General features: G+C 43.0%; 1 protein-coding gene across 2 annotated transcripts in view; it reads right to left on the reverse strand.

The window, feature by feature from the left end:
• zgc:112416 (uncharacterized protein LOC550509 homolog) overlaps window positions 1-15,735 on the reverse strand; it is an 80,043-nt gene that overhangs the window by 32,620 nt on the left and 31,688 nt on the right. For both annotated transcript variants that reach the window (XM_048599469.1, XM_048599468.1), the window contains exons 3-4: window positions 11,186-11,259; window positions 6,204-6,353 (exon numbers count right to left, since the gene is read on the reverse strand). In XM_048599469.1, the coding sequence (XP_048455426.1) occupies window positions 6,204-6,353; window positions 11,186-11,259 (224 nt within the window). The remainder of the gene's footprint in view (window positions 1-6,203; window positions 6,354-11,185; window positions 11,260-15,735) is intronic.

Below are 15,735 nucleotides of genomic sequence, written 5' to 3' on the forward strand. Positions count from 1 at the left end.
TTGTCGGTATTCACCCAGGAGAAGGATATGGAGGATTTTGAGATTTGTGTGGAGCATGAAGGAAGTGGTGTTGGGGCTTTTGGAAGAGCATTAAGGTCGCTAGGTCCCTAGGCCCTTTGGTATCTACCCTAGGCTATTGAGAGAGGCATAATAGGAGACTGCTGAAGCTTTGAACCAGATCTTTGTAACCTCGCTAGCCACTGGAGAGGTCCCGGAGGACTGGCGAGTAGCTAATGTTGTTCCTCTGGTCAAGATGGGAAAGAGAGAAAATCCAGGAAATTACACACCGGTAAGTCTCACTTCTGTGGTTGAGAAGATATTGGAGAGAATTATGAGAGATAGGATTTATATGCATTTGGAAAAGCATGGCCTAATTAGAGACAGTCAGCATAGCTTTATGTGGAACAGGTCATGCCCTACTACCTTGCTTGAATTTTATGAGGAGGTGATGATGGTGATCGATGAGGGTAGAGCAGTGGATGTTTTCTACGTGGATTTTAGTAAGGTTTTCGACAAGGTCCCTCAGGGTAGGCTCATCCAGAAGATTAAGATGCATTAGATCTGTGGTGACTAGGCCACAAGAATTCAGCATTGGCTTGCCCGTAGAAGGCAGCAGGTGGTGGAAGGGTGTTTTTCTGGCTGGAGGTCTGCGACTATTGGTATTCCGCAGACATCCATACTGAGACCTCTGCTGTTTGTGATACATATAAATGACTCGTATGATAATGTAGTGGGTGGATTAGTAAGTTTGCAGACGATACAAAAATCAGTGGAGTTGTGGATTGTGTGGAAGGTTGTCAAAGGATGCAGCGGGACATAGATCAGTTGCAGATACGGGCGGAGAAATGGCAGATGGAGTTTAATCTGGGTAAGTGTGAGGTACTGCACTTTGGGAGATCAAATGTTAAGAAAAACTGTACAGTTAATGGCAGGTCCTTGAACAGCATTGATGTACAGAGGGATCTTGGCATTCAAGTCCATAGCTCCCTGAAAGTGGCCATGCAAGTAGATTGCGTGGTAAAGAAGGTGTATGGCATGCTTATCTTTGTTGGTCAGGGAATTGAGTACAAGAGTCAGGATGTCATGTTGCAGCTTAATAAGTCTTTGGTTAGGCCACACTTAGAATATTGTGTTCACTTCAGGTCGCCACATTACTGGAAGTATGTGGAGGATTTAGAGAGGGTGCACAAGAGGTTTACCAGGATGCTGTGGGGATTAGAGGGTATGAACTATAAGGAGAGGCTAGTAAAACTTGGGTTGGTTTCTCTAGAGCGGCAGAGGCTGAAGGGAGACTTGATTATGAGAAGCATAGATAGGGTTGATAGTCAGAATCTTTTTTCTGGAGTTGAAATGTCTAAAACTAGGCGGCAGGCATTTAAGGTGAGGGGGAAATGTTCAAAGGAGATGTGAGGGCCAAGTTTTTTACACAAAGTGTGGTAGGACTCTGGAACGTGCCGCCGTGATGGTGGTGGAGGCAGAAATGTTAGGAGCGTTTAAGGGACTTTCTGGTAAACACATGAATGAAGGGATATGGACTATGGGCAGGCAGAAGGGATTAGCTTAATTTAATGTTATGTTTGGCACAACATCATGGGCTGAAGGTCCCGTTCCTGAACTGTACTGTTCTATATTCTATGTAAGATCATGTATTATTTGGCTAGAATGGACTGGGAGCAGATATATTTAGGTAAATCTGTGTCAGAATGGTGGAACATATTCAAGAAGAAAATAGGGAGAGTACAGGGCCAACACATTCTCATAAAGAAAAAGGGTCGGACCATCAATCCCTATGAACCCTGGATGTCCAGGGATATACAGCATTGGATGACAGAAAGAGGGAAGCTTATGGCAGACACCAATGGCCAAAAACAGCAGAAGCCCTAGAATAGTATAGTCTGTGCTGGGGGAAATTTAAAAAGATTAGGAGAGCAAAAAGGGGACAGGAAAGAATAATAGCAGGTAACATAAAGAAAAATACTAAGTTATGTTACAAGTACATTAAGGGCAAAAGGATAACTCGGGAAAGAGTAGGGCCCATGTAGGTGTGTAGAGCTAGAAGGTGTAGGTAGGATTCTGAATGAATACTTTGTGTTGGTGTTTACTAGTGAGTGGGATGACTTGGGTGGAGAAATCAGGGAGAAGAACTGTGATATACTTAAAAGAAATTAGCAGAGACAGAGAGGAGGTTCTGAGTGGTCTGGTAGGCTTAAAAGTAATAAAACTCCAGACCTTGATAAAATGAATCACAGATTATTGAGTGAGACAAGGAAGGAAATAGCAGGGGTGTTGGCAATAATTTTCAACTTCCCTCTGGCCACATAAACCAGGAATCTACAGGCCAATCAGTCTTACCCAGTGGTGGGGAAACATTTGGAAGCAATTCTGAGGGACAGAGTTAATCTGCATGTGGATAGGCAGGGATTAATCAAGAACAGTCAGCATGGTTTTGTTAAGGGACGATCATGACTGACCAACTTGATTGAATTTTTCAAAAAGGTGACCAGGTCTGTAGATGAGATGTATTTAGATGCAAACCATTCAAAATAGTCTAGTGGACTTCAGCATGACTTTTAATGGGGTTCCATTTGGTGAACCTTGGTGAATTTGATTCAAAATTGGCTGAGTGACAGGAAGCAGAGGGTGATGGTTGAGGAGGATTTTTTCTGACTGAAAGTCTGTATCCAGTGAGGCCTCACAAAAGTCAGTGTTGGGGCCCATGCTGTTTGTATTTATATAAATGATTTGGACTTGAATGTAGGAGGTTAGATCGGCAAGGTCGTGGGTGATATGAAAATTGGTGGGGCGGTAAATAGTGAGAAGGAAAATCTTAGATTACACGAGGATATAGATGGGCTGATCAGTGGCAAATGGATAAGTTGGATAAATGTGAGGTGATGCACTTGAGCAGGACAAATAAGGCAAGGGAATACATGTTGAATAGTAAGACCCTGGGAAGCACCAAGGATCAGAGGGACCCTGGTGTACATGTACGCCAGTCCCTTGAGTTATCAGAACAGGTGGATAAAATGGTTAAGGCAGCAAATGGGATAGTTACCTTTATTAGCCAAGAGTTTAAGAGCAGAGAGATTATGCTGGAAGTGTATAAGAAGTTAATTAAGCCTCAGCTGGAGTGTTGTGAGCAGTTCTGGAAATCACATGAGAGGAGGAATGTGTTAGCAATGGAGATAAAGAGAGGAGTTAAGGAGCATATGTCACCTAGGCTGGAGAGTTTAAGTTAGGAAGAGAGATTGATTTCATTTGATTTGATTTGATTTGGTTTGATTTGATTTGATTTGACTTGATTTATTGTTGTCACATGTACCTAAGTGTAGTGAAAAGCTTTGAAGTGCGACCAGTACAGGCAAATCATTACATACAAGGACATACAGATCATAGGGTGTTTGGACAGAGAGAGGCAGACAAGATTACAGCTGCAGAGGAGATGTGCAACAGCAAGATTAACATTAGATCTGAAATTAGAAAAGTCCATTCAGCAGTCTAATAACACCAGGGAAGAAACTCTTCTTGAATCTGTTGGGACGCGTGTTCAAACTTCTGTATCTTCTGCCTGACAGAAGAGGTAGGAAGAGAGTATTACCGGGATGGGAGGTGTCTTTGACGATGTTGGCAGCCTTTTCGTGACAATGAGAAGTGTAGATGGAGCCCATGGATGGGAGGTTGGCTTCTGTGATGGTCTGCGCTGTGTACACAATTTTGTCTAGTGTCTTATGGTCCTGGGCAGAGAGGTTGCCATACCAAGTTCTTATGCACCCAGATAGAATACTTTCTACGGTGCATCTGTAAAAGTTGGTGAGGGTCATTATGGACGTGTCGCATTTCCTAAGCCTCCTCAGGAAGAAGAGGCGCTGTTGTGCCTTCTTTATTGTCGCATCTACATGGGAGGTCCAGGACAGATTGTTGGTTATCATCACTCCTATGAAGTTGATGCACCTAGGACGGACTTGGGATTGTTTTTCTTAGAGTAGGGGAGATTGAGAAGGAACATGATTGTGATGTATAAAGTTATTAAGAGCATAGATAGGGTAGACAGGAAGAAACTTTTCCCCTTGGATGGATCAATGACTAGGGCATAAATTTAAAGGTTTAGAAGGTTTAGAAGAGATGTGAGGAAAAAGGAGAATCTGGAACTTGCTTCCTGTAAGGGTGGTAGAAGCAGAAGCCCTCATAACATTTAAGAAGTATAGTATTTAGATGCGCACTTGTGATGCCAAGGCATACAAGACTATGGGCCCAACTCCTAAAAATAGTATTAGAATAGATAAGTGGTTGTTTTTGACTGGAATGGACTCAATGGGTTGAAGGGCCTTTTCTGTGCTGCAGATCTCTATGACTCTATGGGTTCCTCTGTGCCTTTCCTGTAGGGAGCAGTTTCTATGGCAAGCTAAGGGCTAGAGAGAGAGAGAGAGAGAGTTAATGGGCAATGGACAAATATGAGTGCAGAAGGCGAGAATTTGTGATTAGGAAGCCTCTGGTACAGTCTACAGAACCAGGAAGAGGCATTGAAGAGGCATGCAATTGCTGGTTACTGAGGTAAACCAATTGGCCAAAGAAGCCTCATGCAGCGAGAGAGAGAGAGAGAGAAAAAGAGAGAGAGAGCGAGAGAGACAGAGAGAGAGAAAACATGAGCAGGGCACCAGCCAGGAGCTGAAGCCGTGTTCCAGACAGCAGTGAAGTGCAGAAGCCATGAATAGTACAGACCAAATAGCCACTAATAATGTCTAGAAAACAGGGAGGTGGTAGCTACAGGAGACCTGGGTGAACTATTTGGACAAAACCCCTGAGTTCAAGTGCTTATTGGAGAGAAAAAGATCCCCTTTGTGTCTGGGAACCAAGGTACTGAGTATTACATTGTCATGGGAAGAAAGTGGTGTGAGTAAAAAAAATTTCACACAGCAAGCTGTTATGGTATGGCATGCACTGCATGGCAATGTAATGGAGTCAGGTTTAACTGAGGCATTCACGAGGGCATTAGATGACTATTTGCATGGAAATGGTGTGCAGTGGTATGGGAAAAAGGCAAGAGACTGGCACTTGATGATAGAACTGGAAGAGACATAGTGGGCCAAATGGTCTCCCCTTCTCTACTGTAACAATTCTGTGAAGATAGCCCCTGGAGTTGCCAGGGCTGACTTCATTGCCTAGCTGTTTAGACGTTACGAACAACATTCCCTCTAAGCTGCACACGCAAAGCTACTCTGATGTTCCATGCACAGCAGTTTGACCAAAGGATCTGTTTCTGTGCTGTATAACTCTATGACTCTATAACTGATATTGGGACACTGATCATGGCATTGACCTCTGGCTGCAGAAGTCGCTGCCACAGGGGCCTTGAAGGCCCGCACAGCTGGAATGAAATTTAGAGGGATATTGATTATGAGTTAAACTCTACAACAATATCCTAATGGATCTGCAATATCCATTATTTGCCAATGGAATAAAGAATTCATCTTTTATGATCTTTGTGCAGTGTGTGTTTAAATCATCTGTTATAGTTAATATGAAAATAAGATAGTGTACCTCATCAGCGATCCAACATTACATGACTACCAGAACCAGTAGGAAACCATTCTATCTAGAAGTCTTGTGTAAAGTCTTGTAATCATAGTTCAAAGACAATGGTCGATAAATGGTCATTTTTACTGATGGCGAGGCTCGTTTGAATGCCACCCCTGAACATGATAAATGGTCGTAACAGAATGTAGTTAATACTTTTATCCACTTTGGCTTCTCTAGATGTCAACATATTTGTCATTGTTTAATACACTGTGCTATCTATCTTCTCTCTGTCTTTAGCTGTAATAGAATGACAGCAGTGAACCTGGGGTTGTTTTGAAGGTAGTCAAATGTATTTTGCAGTAATTTGTCATCTTTACACGTTTGTCCAGTTCAAGCCGATTATTTTGGAGCTCGTATTCCAGATTACTTAGTTATAAGGAGGAATTTCTGATAGCGTGTTCTTTCTGAAATTTCTGTTAAGTAGATCATAATTGAAAGAAAAACAAAATACTGAGGATGCTGGAAATCTGAAATAAAAACTGAAAATACTGGAAATGCCCAACAAATATAGCAGCAACTGTTGAGACAAAACTGTTTCAGAGAACACTGAGTATTTCCAACTCTTACTGTTTTGCAGTCTTTACTTGAACCACAGAGCATTTTTCATTGCCTGGGCTTGTACCTACCGTGTGTTGAATGATCTGAGGTGGCTCTGGTGGATGATGCTGGTAGATCTGAATCGCTGGTGCCTGTTGAATGGGCTCCAGCCGTCGGTACCGTGTCCGTGTTCCTCCCCAGGTATGTGGCCGGGAGCACTCATCCAATATGTGCTGCTCCTGAAAAAATAACCTTGAATTATGCACGCTGTTTGAGCCTATTTAGCATGCTTCAGTCCTCCTGCTCTTTTCATCCCTGTTTCTCACCATTTTACAGAGCAGCACTTTCAAACGAGCATTTTAGAAACCTAGAGGTGAACCGACATGAAAATTGTTGTTGCGGATCCAGACACATTCAGTGTACCATGGTTGCTAGGCATTGTTCAAAATCCTAAAGCAAAAACTGGTCTGCCTTGGCCAGCGATCAGGCTTTCAGAATTTCAAACCTTGCAGCGTAGAATGCACCTGTGGGATCCAGGGCTGTCAGTAATGCCGCTCTGAAAGGGATAATTATTGCAAATCTCCTCCTTTAATTCATTTCTTTCTTCAAATTGGAATGCACTCCTGAAAGGGTGGCAGAACAGACTGAATAGCTAACTTTCAAAAGGCATTTAGACATACGTTCAAAAAATTTTCAGAACTATGGGGAAAGAGTTTGTTCTATATCACTTTTTCAGGCAAGATGCTCCCCTGTGTCACATTATTTAATGGGCTTTTCAGAAGTCACTGACACTCTAAAATACGAACCAATTCGGCAAAGAACAAAACTTGAAAGCGAAAACTGGAACTTTTTTGTAAATCAGGCATTCACTTGACCAGCTGAGTCCTGCTTTGTTGATGCAGATCAGTTTCTGATCTATTTGTGATCCTTTCGCATTGTAGAATTGTTAGCTTTACATAGACTGCGTGTAATTCACTGCTAACTGCACCTTAACTTGCAGTGAGGCCCATTTCCCATTTTTCCCTTTCATGGAATATGGACATCGCTGTTAAAACACGAATTTGTTGTCCATCCCTAATTCCCTCAAACTAAGTGGCTCACTGGACCATTTCAGAGGATAGTTATGAATCAATCACATTGCGATTGGCTCTGAAGTGACATATAGACTTGATATGGACACCAGATTTCCTTCCCTAAATTACACCAGTGAACTTAGATAGGTTTTATGACAATTGATGATAATGGCTGTGGTCTCCATTACAAAACCAGCATTCAATTCCAGACTTATGAAATCCCTCCATGTACTAGTCACACCCTATCTCTGTAATTTCCTTAAACCCCACCACTGTCCAAGATAGATGAGCTTTTCTGTGGAGGAGGGGAGGCAGAGTGATACACTTGAATAGCCAGTGTCAACAGGATGAGGCTTGGTCCTGTGCCTTCAAATACACCATTTGGAGTAGGGAGAATCAGTAGTAAAATCCAACTCTCTGTTTTCTGGTCTGAAGCCAATATTTTATCTAAGCTGACACTGCGACTCCTTTTCTAGAAGGGTGAATTTCGTGTGGCAGCCTTTCATATGGTACTTTGGCAAATGTTTTCTTATAATCCATAGATACAACATTCACTCTATTAACATCCAGCGCATTCCCCTCATCAAAAAATTCAACGAGATTGGACCAACTAAGCTGTCCTTTACCAATCTATGCAGGTGCTCTATTATTAAGTTGAATCTCTCCAAGTGCCTGTCCATCTTTTCCAATGATTAGCTGACTGACTTGAAGTTACTAAAAATGTCCATAAAGAGTTTCTTGAATAAAGCAATCATGTTCACCATTGTTCAATGTAATAGCTATTCCCCCACCTAGGGACGATTAGAAGATTAGCAAATCTTTCAGCTAGTTCCATCCCAACTTCTTTTATAACGCTTTGGTTACAAGCCAACTGAGGGCTCTTGTGCTACAGTGGTAATGTTCCTACTTCTGGACCCTATCTACTCCATAGCTGTGTCAGTCATAACATGCCTGAACAGGTCAATTAGAAATATCTACAGGGTGACTGACCAATGGGCTGAATTTTCTGGGTGCAGATCGATGGTTGTGCCTCATTCCTTAATGTGAAATCAGGTATCATGACATCAGCTTGGACAGCCGATATCGTCATCCATTTGCATCCATACAGAATCAAAGTGGGCAGGATACAAAATCATGAGTCTGGCCACCTTACCAAAATAAAGTACTTAGGAGTTCACTGGGTCATAAAAGTGCCAACAGACTCAAATTTTACATGAGCCTGTCACTTTTTCAGAAAGTGCAAATCTGAGGAGTGAGTCTCAGCAGCTGTGGATGAGTAGTAAAGTGACATAAGGGCTGCAGAGAAGCACTTCCTGTGAGAAGATAAAGGCAGCAGCTGGGCCTGCTACTGGAGGTGAATGGAGGACTTGATATGTTTTGGATCCTGAGCCAAACTTCCAAAGTGATACAAAAACAAAGTTGCTGGAAAAGTTCAGCACGTCTGGCAGCAGGAAGGGTCACCGGACCCGAAACGTTAACTCTGTTTTCTCCTTCACAGATGCTGCCAGGCCTGCTGAGCTTTTCCAGCAACTTTGTTTTTGTTCCTGATTTACAGCATCCGCAGTTCTTTCAGTTTTTATTCCAAAGTGATACAGTTCATTTTGGGGAGGAGCTAGAAGGGAGTCACAGTTGAGGAAGCCTGGAGTCACTGAGAATCCTGGAAAGGGAAGGATCAAATGAAACGGTGAATGGCTTCATGAGCTTTGTGCATTCCTGCAGAATCTCTTCAAGTGAGAAGGAGAATGGGAGGAGGAGGAGGAGGAGGAAAAGCTGGGTAGTTACCTAGTAACAGCAGTGCCCTGCTGACCAATTGGATATGGCACCTCGTGATGTTGATGGGCTGCAGAGACCACCATCACTGATGTCTCCTAATAAGATTTTGTCCTCTGTTTATCACACAAACTACCCACAACAGTCAGAATGCCAGTGTCATCATTGACTATGTCTCCCCTGGGTGACATGTGTGTGTGATGCTAGCACAGACTTAGGATTCTGGCTCTCAATTTACCAGTAGCCCTGAGATTTGGTGTCTTAGGCTCAGGCTGTCAAGGAGCAAACAAAGATCTATACAATATCTCAAAGGTATCAGTGCATCACAGCATTATGATTCCAGATGTACTGGGTGACTTCATTAATTACACCACCAATGTGGTCCTTCAGCCTAATAGAACCAGAGGATTTGGTGACAAAGTGGGATTCCCAAAGTCATTAACCATACACATGTGGTCACTGAGGCTACCTTGGCCCAGCCAGGGGGATTCATGAATTAGAAGGGGTTTCATCTCCTGAATGTACAGATTGTATGTGGCCATTACCAGATTGTGCAAGCTTGTGCACATACCTTTGGAATAGCCCCAACACCTACATCCTCAAGAACGTCCAGGTGCCACAGCTATTTGCACCAATTGTAGTTGGAGGGGAAGACATTTGACTACAAGCTCCTGAACCTGGGAAAGAACCTACTCAAAATGACAGAGCCATGCCTGGATTAAGCTAATAGCATATTGCAGTATGTGCAGGCTCGGCTCTGCCTGATTGTTATAGTCCACAGTGGCCTGCAAAACCTTGCGCTGCAGAGGGGTGGTAAGGCCCTAGCAGAAGAGAATCTTGTTGACTGAAGAATCAGAAGAGGATCAGGAGGATTCAGACCAGCCTGCACTACCATCTAAGGATTTACATGAATACTAAGGTATTCTCCTGAGGATGGCATGGGCGGCACGGTGGCTCAGTGGTTAGCACTGCTGCGTCACAGCACCAGGGACCTGGGTTCGATTCCACCCTTGGGTGACTGTCTGTGTGGAGTTTGCACATTCTCCCCGTGTCTGCATGGCTTTCCTCTGGGTGCTTTGGTTTCCTCCCACAGTCCAAAGATGTTCAGGCTAGGTGGATTGGCCATGCTAAATTGCCCGTAGTGTTCAGGGATGTGTAGATTAGGTGGGTTATACGTGGATGGCTCTGGGTGGAATGCTCTGAGAGTCGGTGTGGACTTGTTGGGCTGCAGGGCCTGTTTCTATGATGAAAAGGCCTTTTGATGCCAACAGCAATGTCCTGCATTCTCCTGGTCTACCACCTCATATGTTAGACCAAAGACAGCTGTTTGGTGCATGAGTAAAGGAGCCTCTGAGGATCCATGCTGCAGCCCATGCATTTAATAAAGATCCTCAAGACAAATTTCTCACATGGGAAACCAATGTACAAAGAATACACAAACAAAGAACAAAGAACAGTACAGCACTGGAACAGGCCATATGGCCCTCCAAGACCTTTCTCTCCTCAGAAGAAGTACCTTAATATTCATGTAGGTCCTTAGATGGTAGGGGAGACACATTTTGCCATTCCATTCTAAAACTGTCTTCACTTACAGGATCCGTATCCCTCCATTCCCTTCCTATTCACGTATTCATCAAGGTGCTTCTTGAACGCTGCTATCGGGTCTGCTTCCACCACTCCTCTGGCAGCATGTTCCAGGCACTCACCACCCTTTGTGTGAAAAATTTGCCTCACATGTGTCTTTTGTGAGTTCTTAATTATTTTACATGTGCTGAATCGTGGGGATTCACCCCTGCTGCTGGCTACACTGGTGCTTATGTTATACCTTCATGCCCTTTTACCTGGTATGGTCTTTGCAGCTGTCCTCTGGTCATCCTGAGGCTGTGGAGGTCTGGCATTATGAACGATTCCTGCACTGTGGCAGGTGCCTCCTTTGTGGCTGCAACCTAAGGGAGATCACATACTGCTTTGATGTCATGGCAGTCACTCTCCCTCTGGATTTCAGCTTTCTTGTTCCAGCCAGTCTGGAGCCCAGTGGCCCAGAATTTTATGCAACAGTAGCAAAGAACAGCATCTCGATCTTGGCTCATTGGCAAACCTGTAGGAGTGTCCATCCATTCAATTCTATGCAAGGGTCCTAATGTTTTGACTCCTGCTGAAGCCTGAATTGTGTGAAGCTTTGCCTTTGCATGCAAAGCTCTTGGGGTGTGTTTTCTCCTGACCCTTACCCTCAGTTTTTGGAGCAAGCCTTTTCTTCGCTTCAGTGCATTGTGTAGCGCATCACCCTGTCCATCCAAACTGCCTGCACAGAAAACAAACAGACTGTTTGACAGTTGCTTCAGTTCTCTTTCTCAAAGCACAAAAAAACTATACTTATGTTCTTCAAATGCGAAGGAAGTCTCAAAGTATTAGACTGCAGGAAAAGAAAACAAGTTAACACTGAGTAGGAGGAAGAAATGGACAGACCATATAAAACAGAACAGAATCCATTTGGAAGGATCTTTGAAAGTAGGATGAGAGTTAGCAAAGATTTAAAGAAAAGATTCAGAGGGCTGGAGTATAGTCACGGAAAAAGCAATCATCATAGGTGGAGGGTAGAGGAAGTGGTTTGTGTACAACATAGAACATGGGACATAGAACTGTACAGCACAGGAATGGGCCTTTTGGCTCATGACATTGTGCCAAACCTGACACCAAAGTAAACTAATCCCTTCTGCCTGCTCTTGGTCCATATCCCTCCATTCCTTGCATGTTCATGTGCTTATATAAAAGGCCCTCAAACACCCTTTTATCGTGTCTGCCTCTACCACCACCCCTGGCAGCGTGTTCCAGACTCTGTGTAAAAAAAATTTGTCCCTTGTGTCTCCTTTGAACTTTCCCCCTTTTCACTTTAAATTCACGCCCCCTAGTTTTAGACATTTAAAATCTGGGAAAAAGTTTCCATCAACCCTATCTATGCATCTCCTAATTTTGTAGACTTCTATCATGTCTCCCCACAGCCTCTGCTGCTCCAGAGAATATAACCTGAGTTTTTCTAGCCTCTCCTTATAGCTCATATCCTCTCATCCAGGCAACATCCTGGTAAGTCCCTTCTGCACCCTTTTGAAAGCCTCCACATCTGTCTTGCAATGTGGTAACCAGAATTGAATGCAATACTCTAAGTGTGGCCAAACCAAAGTCTAATAAAACTCTAACATGATATTGTGACTTTTACACTCAAATCCCTGACCAATAAAGGCAAGCATGCCATACGCCTTCTTTATCACCCTAACTACTTGAGTGGTCACTTTCAGGAAGCTATGGACATGAACCCCAAGATCCCTCTGTACATCAATGCTTTTCAGGGTCCTGCCACTTACTGTATACTTCTCCTTAACATTTGAACTCCTAAAGTGCAGCACCTCACATTTACCCAGATTAAACTCCATTTGCCATTTCCCCACCCATATCTGCAATTGATTTATATCCCACTATATCCTTTGACAACCTTCTACATTATCCACAGCTCCTCCGGTCTTTGTACCGTCTGCAAATTTACTAACCCACCCATCAACACTTTCATCCAAGTCATTCATATATATCACAAACAGCAGAGGTCCCAGTACGGATCCCTACAGAACACCACTAATCACAGACCTCCAGCCTGAAAAACACCCTTCTACCACTATCCTCTGCCTTCTATGGGCAAGTCAATTCTGAATCCACCTGGGCAAGTCACTGTGGATCCCATGCATCTTAATCTTCTAGATGAGCATACCATGAAGGACCTTGTTGAAAGCCTTACTAAAATCCATGTAGACAACATCCACTGCTCTACCCTCATCGATCACCTTCATCACCTCGTCAAAAAGTTTGATCAGGTTGGTAAGACATGACCTGCTGTGCACAAAGCCGTGCTGACTGCCCCGAATTAGGCCATGCTTTTCCAAATGCGCACAAATCCTATCCCTAAGAATTCTCTCAAATAGCCTCTCGACCACTGATGTAAGTCTATATTTCCTGTTTCCCTTCTCGAACTACTTGTCAGTCCTCCGGGACCTCTCCAATGGAGAGAGTTCAGAAAAGATTTATCAGAATGTTGCTGGGAATGGATGGTTTGAGTTATTAAAAGAGGTTGAATAGGCTGGAACATTTTTCACTCGATCATAGGAGGTTGTGGGGTTACCTTATAGAGATTTTTTAAATAATGAGGGACATAGATAAGGTCATTGGCAAAGGTCTTTTCCATGGGTTGAGAAGTTCAAAACCAGCGGGGGACACTTTTAAGGTGAGAGGAGAAAGTTCTAAAAAGGACATGAGGGACAACTTTTTTACAGAGTTTCATGTGTGGAATGAACTGCCAGAGGAAGTGGTGAGTGCAGGTGCAGTTACAACATTTAAAAGACATTCAGATAAGTACATGAATAGGAAAGATTTGGAGGGATATGAGCCAAACACAGGCAAGTGGGAAGTGTTTAGTTTGGGAACATGGTTGTTGTGGTCTGTTTTCATGCTGTATAACTCAATGACTCTGAGTCTGCGCACACACAAGTGTCATCTGTGTACTGCAGCTCAATGACAGATGTCGGGGTGGTCTTGGTTCTGGCCTGGAGTCATCGAAGGTTGAACAGTTTCCCACTTGTCTTGTTGATTAACTTGACTCAGTGGGGAGTTTGATTAAGATAGGGTGGAGTGTTGCAGCGAGGAAGAGTGTTGATGCGATGATGCTGCCCTGCTTGACTCTAGTTTATATTGGATGTGGTTGTGGATTGATTGGTTTTAGACAAATTGCTGGTTGGAATTTCTTCTCTTTAGTCATAGAGTCACACAGCATGGAAACAGACCCTTCAGATGAACCAGTTTTTGTCTTCCTGACTTCCTTCTTCAGAATGCCCCTACACTCTTTATATTCTTCAAGAGATTCAGTTGATCCCAGAACTTCAATATCTTTATTCATCCATTATGCCCTAATCTTACCAGCCTTGCTTTCCACGCTAATAGGAACATAATGCCTCTGAACTCTCGTTAGCATACTTTTACAGGCCTCCCACTTGTCAGTTGTCCCTTTGCCTGCAAATAGTCTACTCCAATCAAGTTTTGAAAGTTCTTGTTTCATAACCTTAAATTTGCTTTACTCCAATTCAGAACTTTAACTTTTGTCCTTTTCCATAACTATTTTAAAACTAATAGTATTATGATCATTAGTCCCAAAGCATTCCCTTATGAACACTTCAGTCATTCGCCTTGCCTTATTTCCCAAGAGAAGGTCAGGTTTTGCTCCTTGATAAAGAAAATTTTCTTGAACACATTTAACAAATTCTACACCATACAAACCTTTAACACCATGGCAGTCCCAGTCAATGTTTGGAAAATTAAAAACCCCTACCAGTACACCATTATTATTCTTACATATATTTGAGATCTCTCTACATATTTGCTTCTCAATTTCCCTGTGACTGATGGGGGATTGGGGGTGGGCCTATAGCAGAATCCCAACAAGGTGATCATCCCTTTCTCATTTCTAACTTCAAACCATATATTTTCACCAAATGATCCCTCAGAAATATTTTCTCTAATTATAGTAGTAATGTTTTCTTTAATCAAAAACGCCACTCACCTTCCTATCTTGCCTCTCTTTCGATCCTTCCTATGATATCTAAAACCTGGAACATTGAGCTGCCAGTCCTGTCTATCCCTGTAATAGCTACAATGTCCCAGTCCCATGTTCCCATACATGCCCTGCGTTCACCAGCTTTACCTGTAAGACTTCTTGTATTGCAACAAATTTAGTTTAATTCTTCAGAGTTACTTCGTTCTGACTTGCTCTTGTCTGTCTTTTCTAATTAACTTGCTCTTTTCTGATTCAGAACCATCCAACTGTTACTTAGGAAGCCCCCAACCCACTCTCTAAAAGTTTACAGGGTCACGAAATAGAACTAGCAAATCTCCCCATCAAGATACTGGTCCCTTTCCAGTTCATCCTTTTGAACAGGTCTTTTTGTCCCAGAAGAGATCCAATGATCCGAGAAACTGAATCCCTGCTCATTGCACCACCTCTTCAGCCATTGATTTATCTCCCCCAATTCTTTCTTTCCCAATTTCTTCCCTCTTTATAATGTGGCAGTGGAAATAAACCAGAGATTACTACTTTTGATGTTCTGTTTTTTAACCTTCTACCTCACCTCTTATATTCACTCTACAAAGCCTTAACCCTTTCCATAGCTATGTCATTCCTACCAATGTGTACAATAACTTCCTGCTTCTCACACTCACCTTTGACAGGATGTGTTTTCACTGGCTGTCTAAAACCCAAATGCTTTCGAAGGAGGTCGCACCACTTTATGTGCCAGATGCAGAGATCCTGGGCAAACTTCTGCCATGACTTGAAGTCAATAGGAAAACTCCTAAGTGAACTCCTAACTCAGAGTATCCTTGTAGCACTTTTCTTGACTGCCATGAGAGCAATGCCCCAGACTCAAGCACTCCATAGAAGATTCACTTTGGTAATCGAATGTCAGGCATTCCAGCTATATGACGAGACCTACTCAGATGGTTTCACCATGAAGTGGATTGGCATGCTCACTCAAATGTCCTACTATCTAATCCTCAGAAATTTTCCAAGGCAGCTCAAGTGCAAATGGCTAAAGCTTTGCTGCCACATTGTCCAAGTCTTAGTTTCAGTTTTCAGACTTTCAAATTAGTAGGTAGACTCATTGCTTTGTGTCCTCAGACTGATTTTCAAAGTCTGTGGAAGGCTACATTTGCTTTAGCCATTCTTGCCTGTGTCTCTTTGTTAATA

The sequence above is a fragment of the Rhincodon typus genome, chromosome 7, assembly GCF_021869965.1.
Source record: "Rhincodon typus isolate 14 chromosome 7, sRhiTyp1.1, whole genome shotgun sequence".
In the NCBI taxonomy this organism is placed as follows: Eukaryota; Metazoa; Chordata; class Chondrichthyes; order Orectolobiformes; family Rhincodontidae; genus Rhincodon; species Rhincodon typus.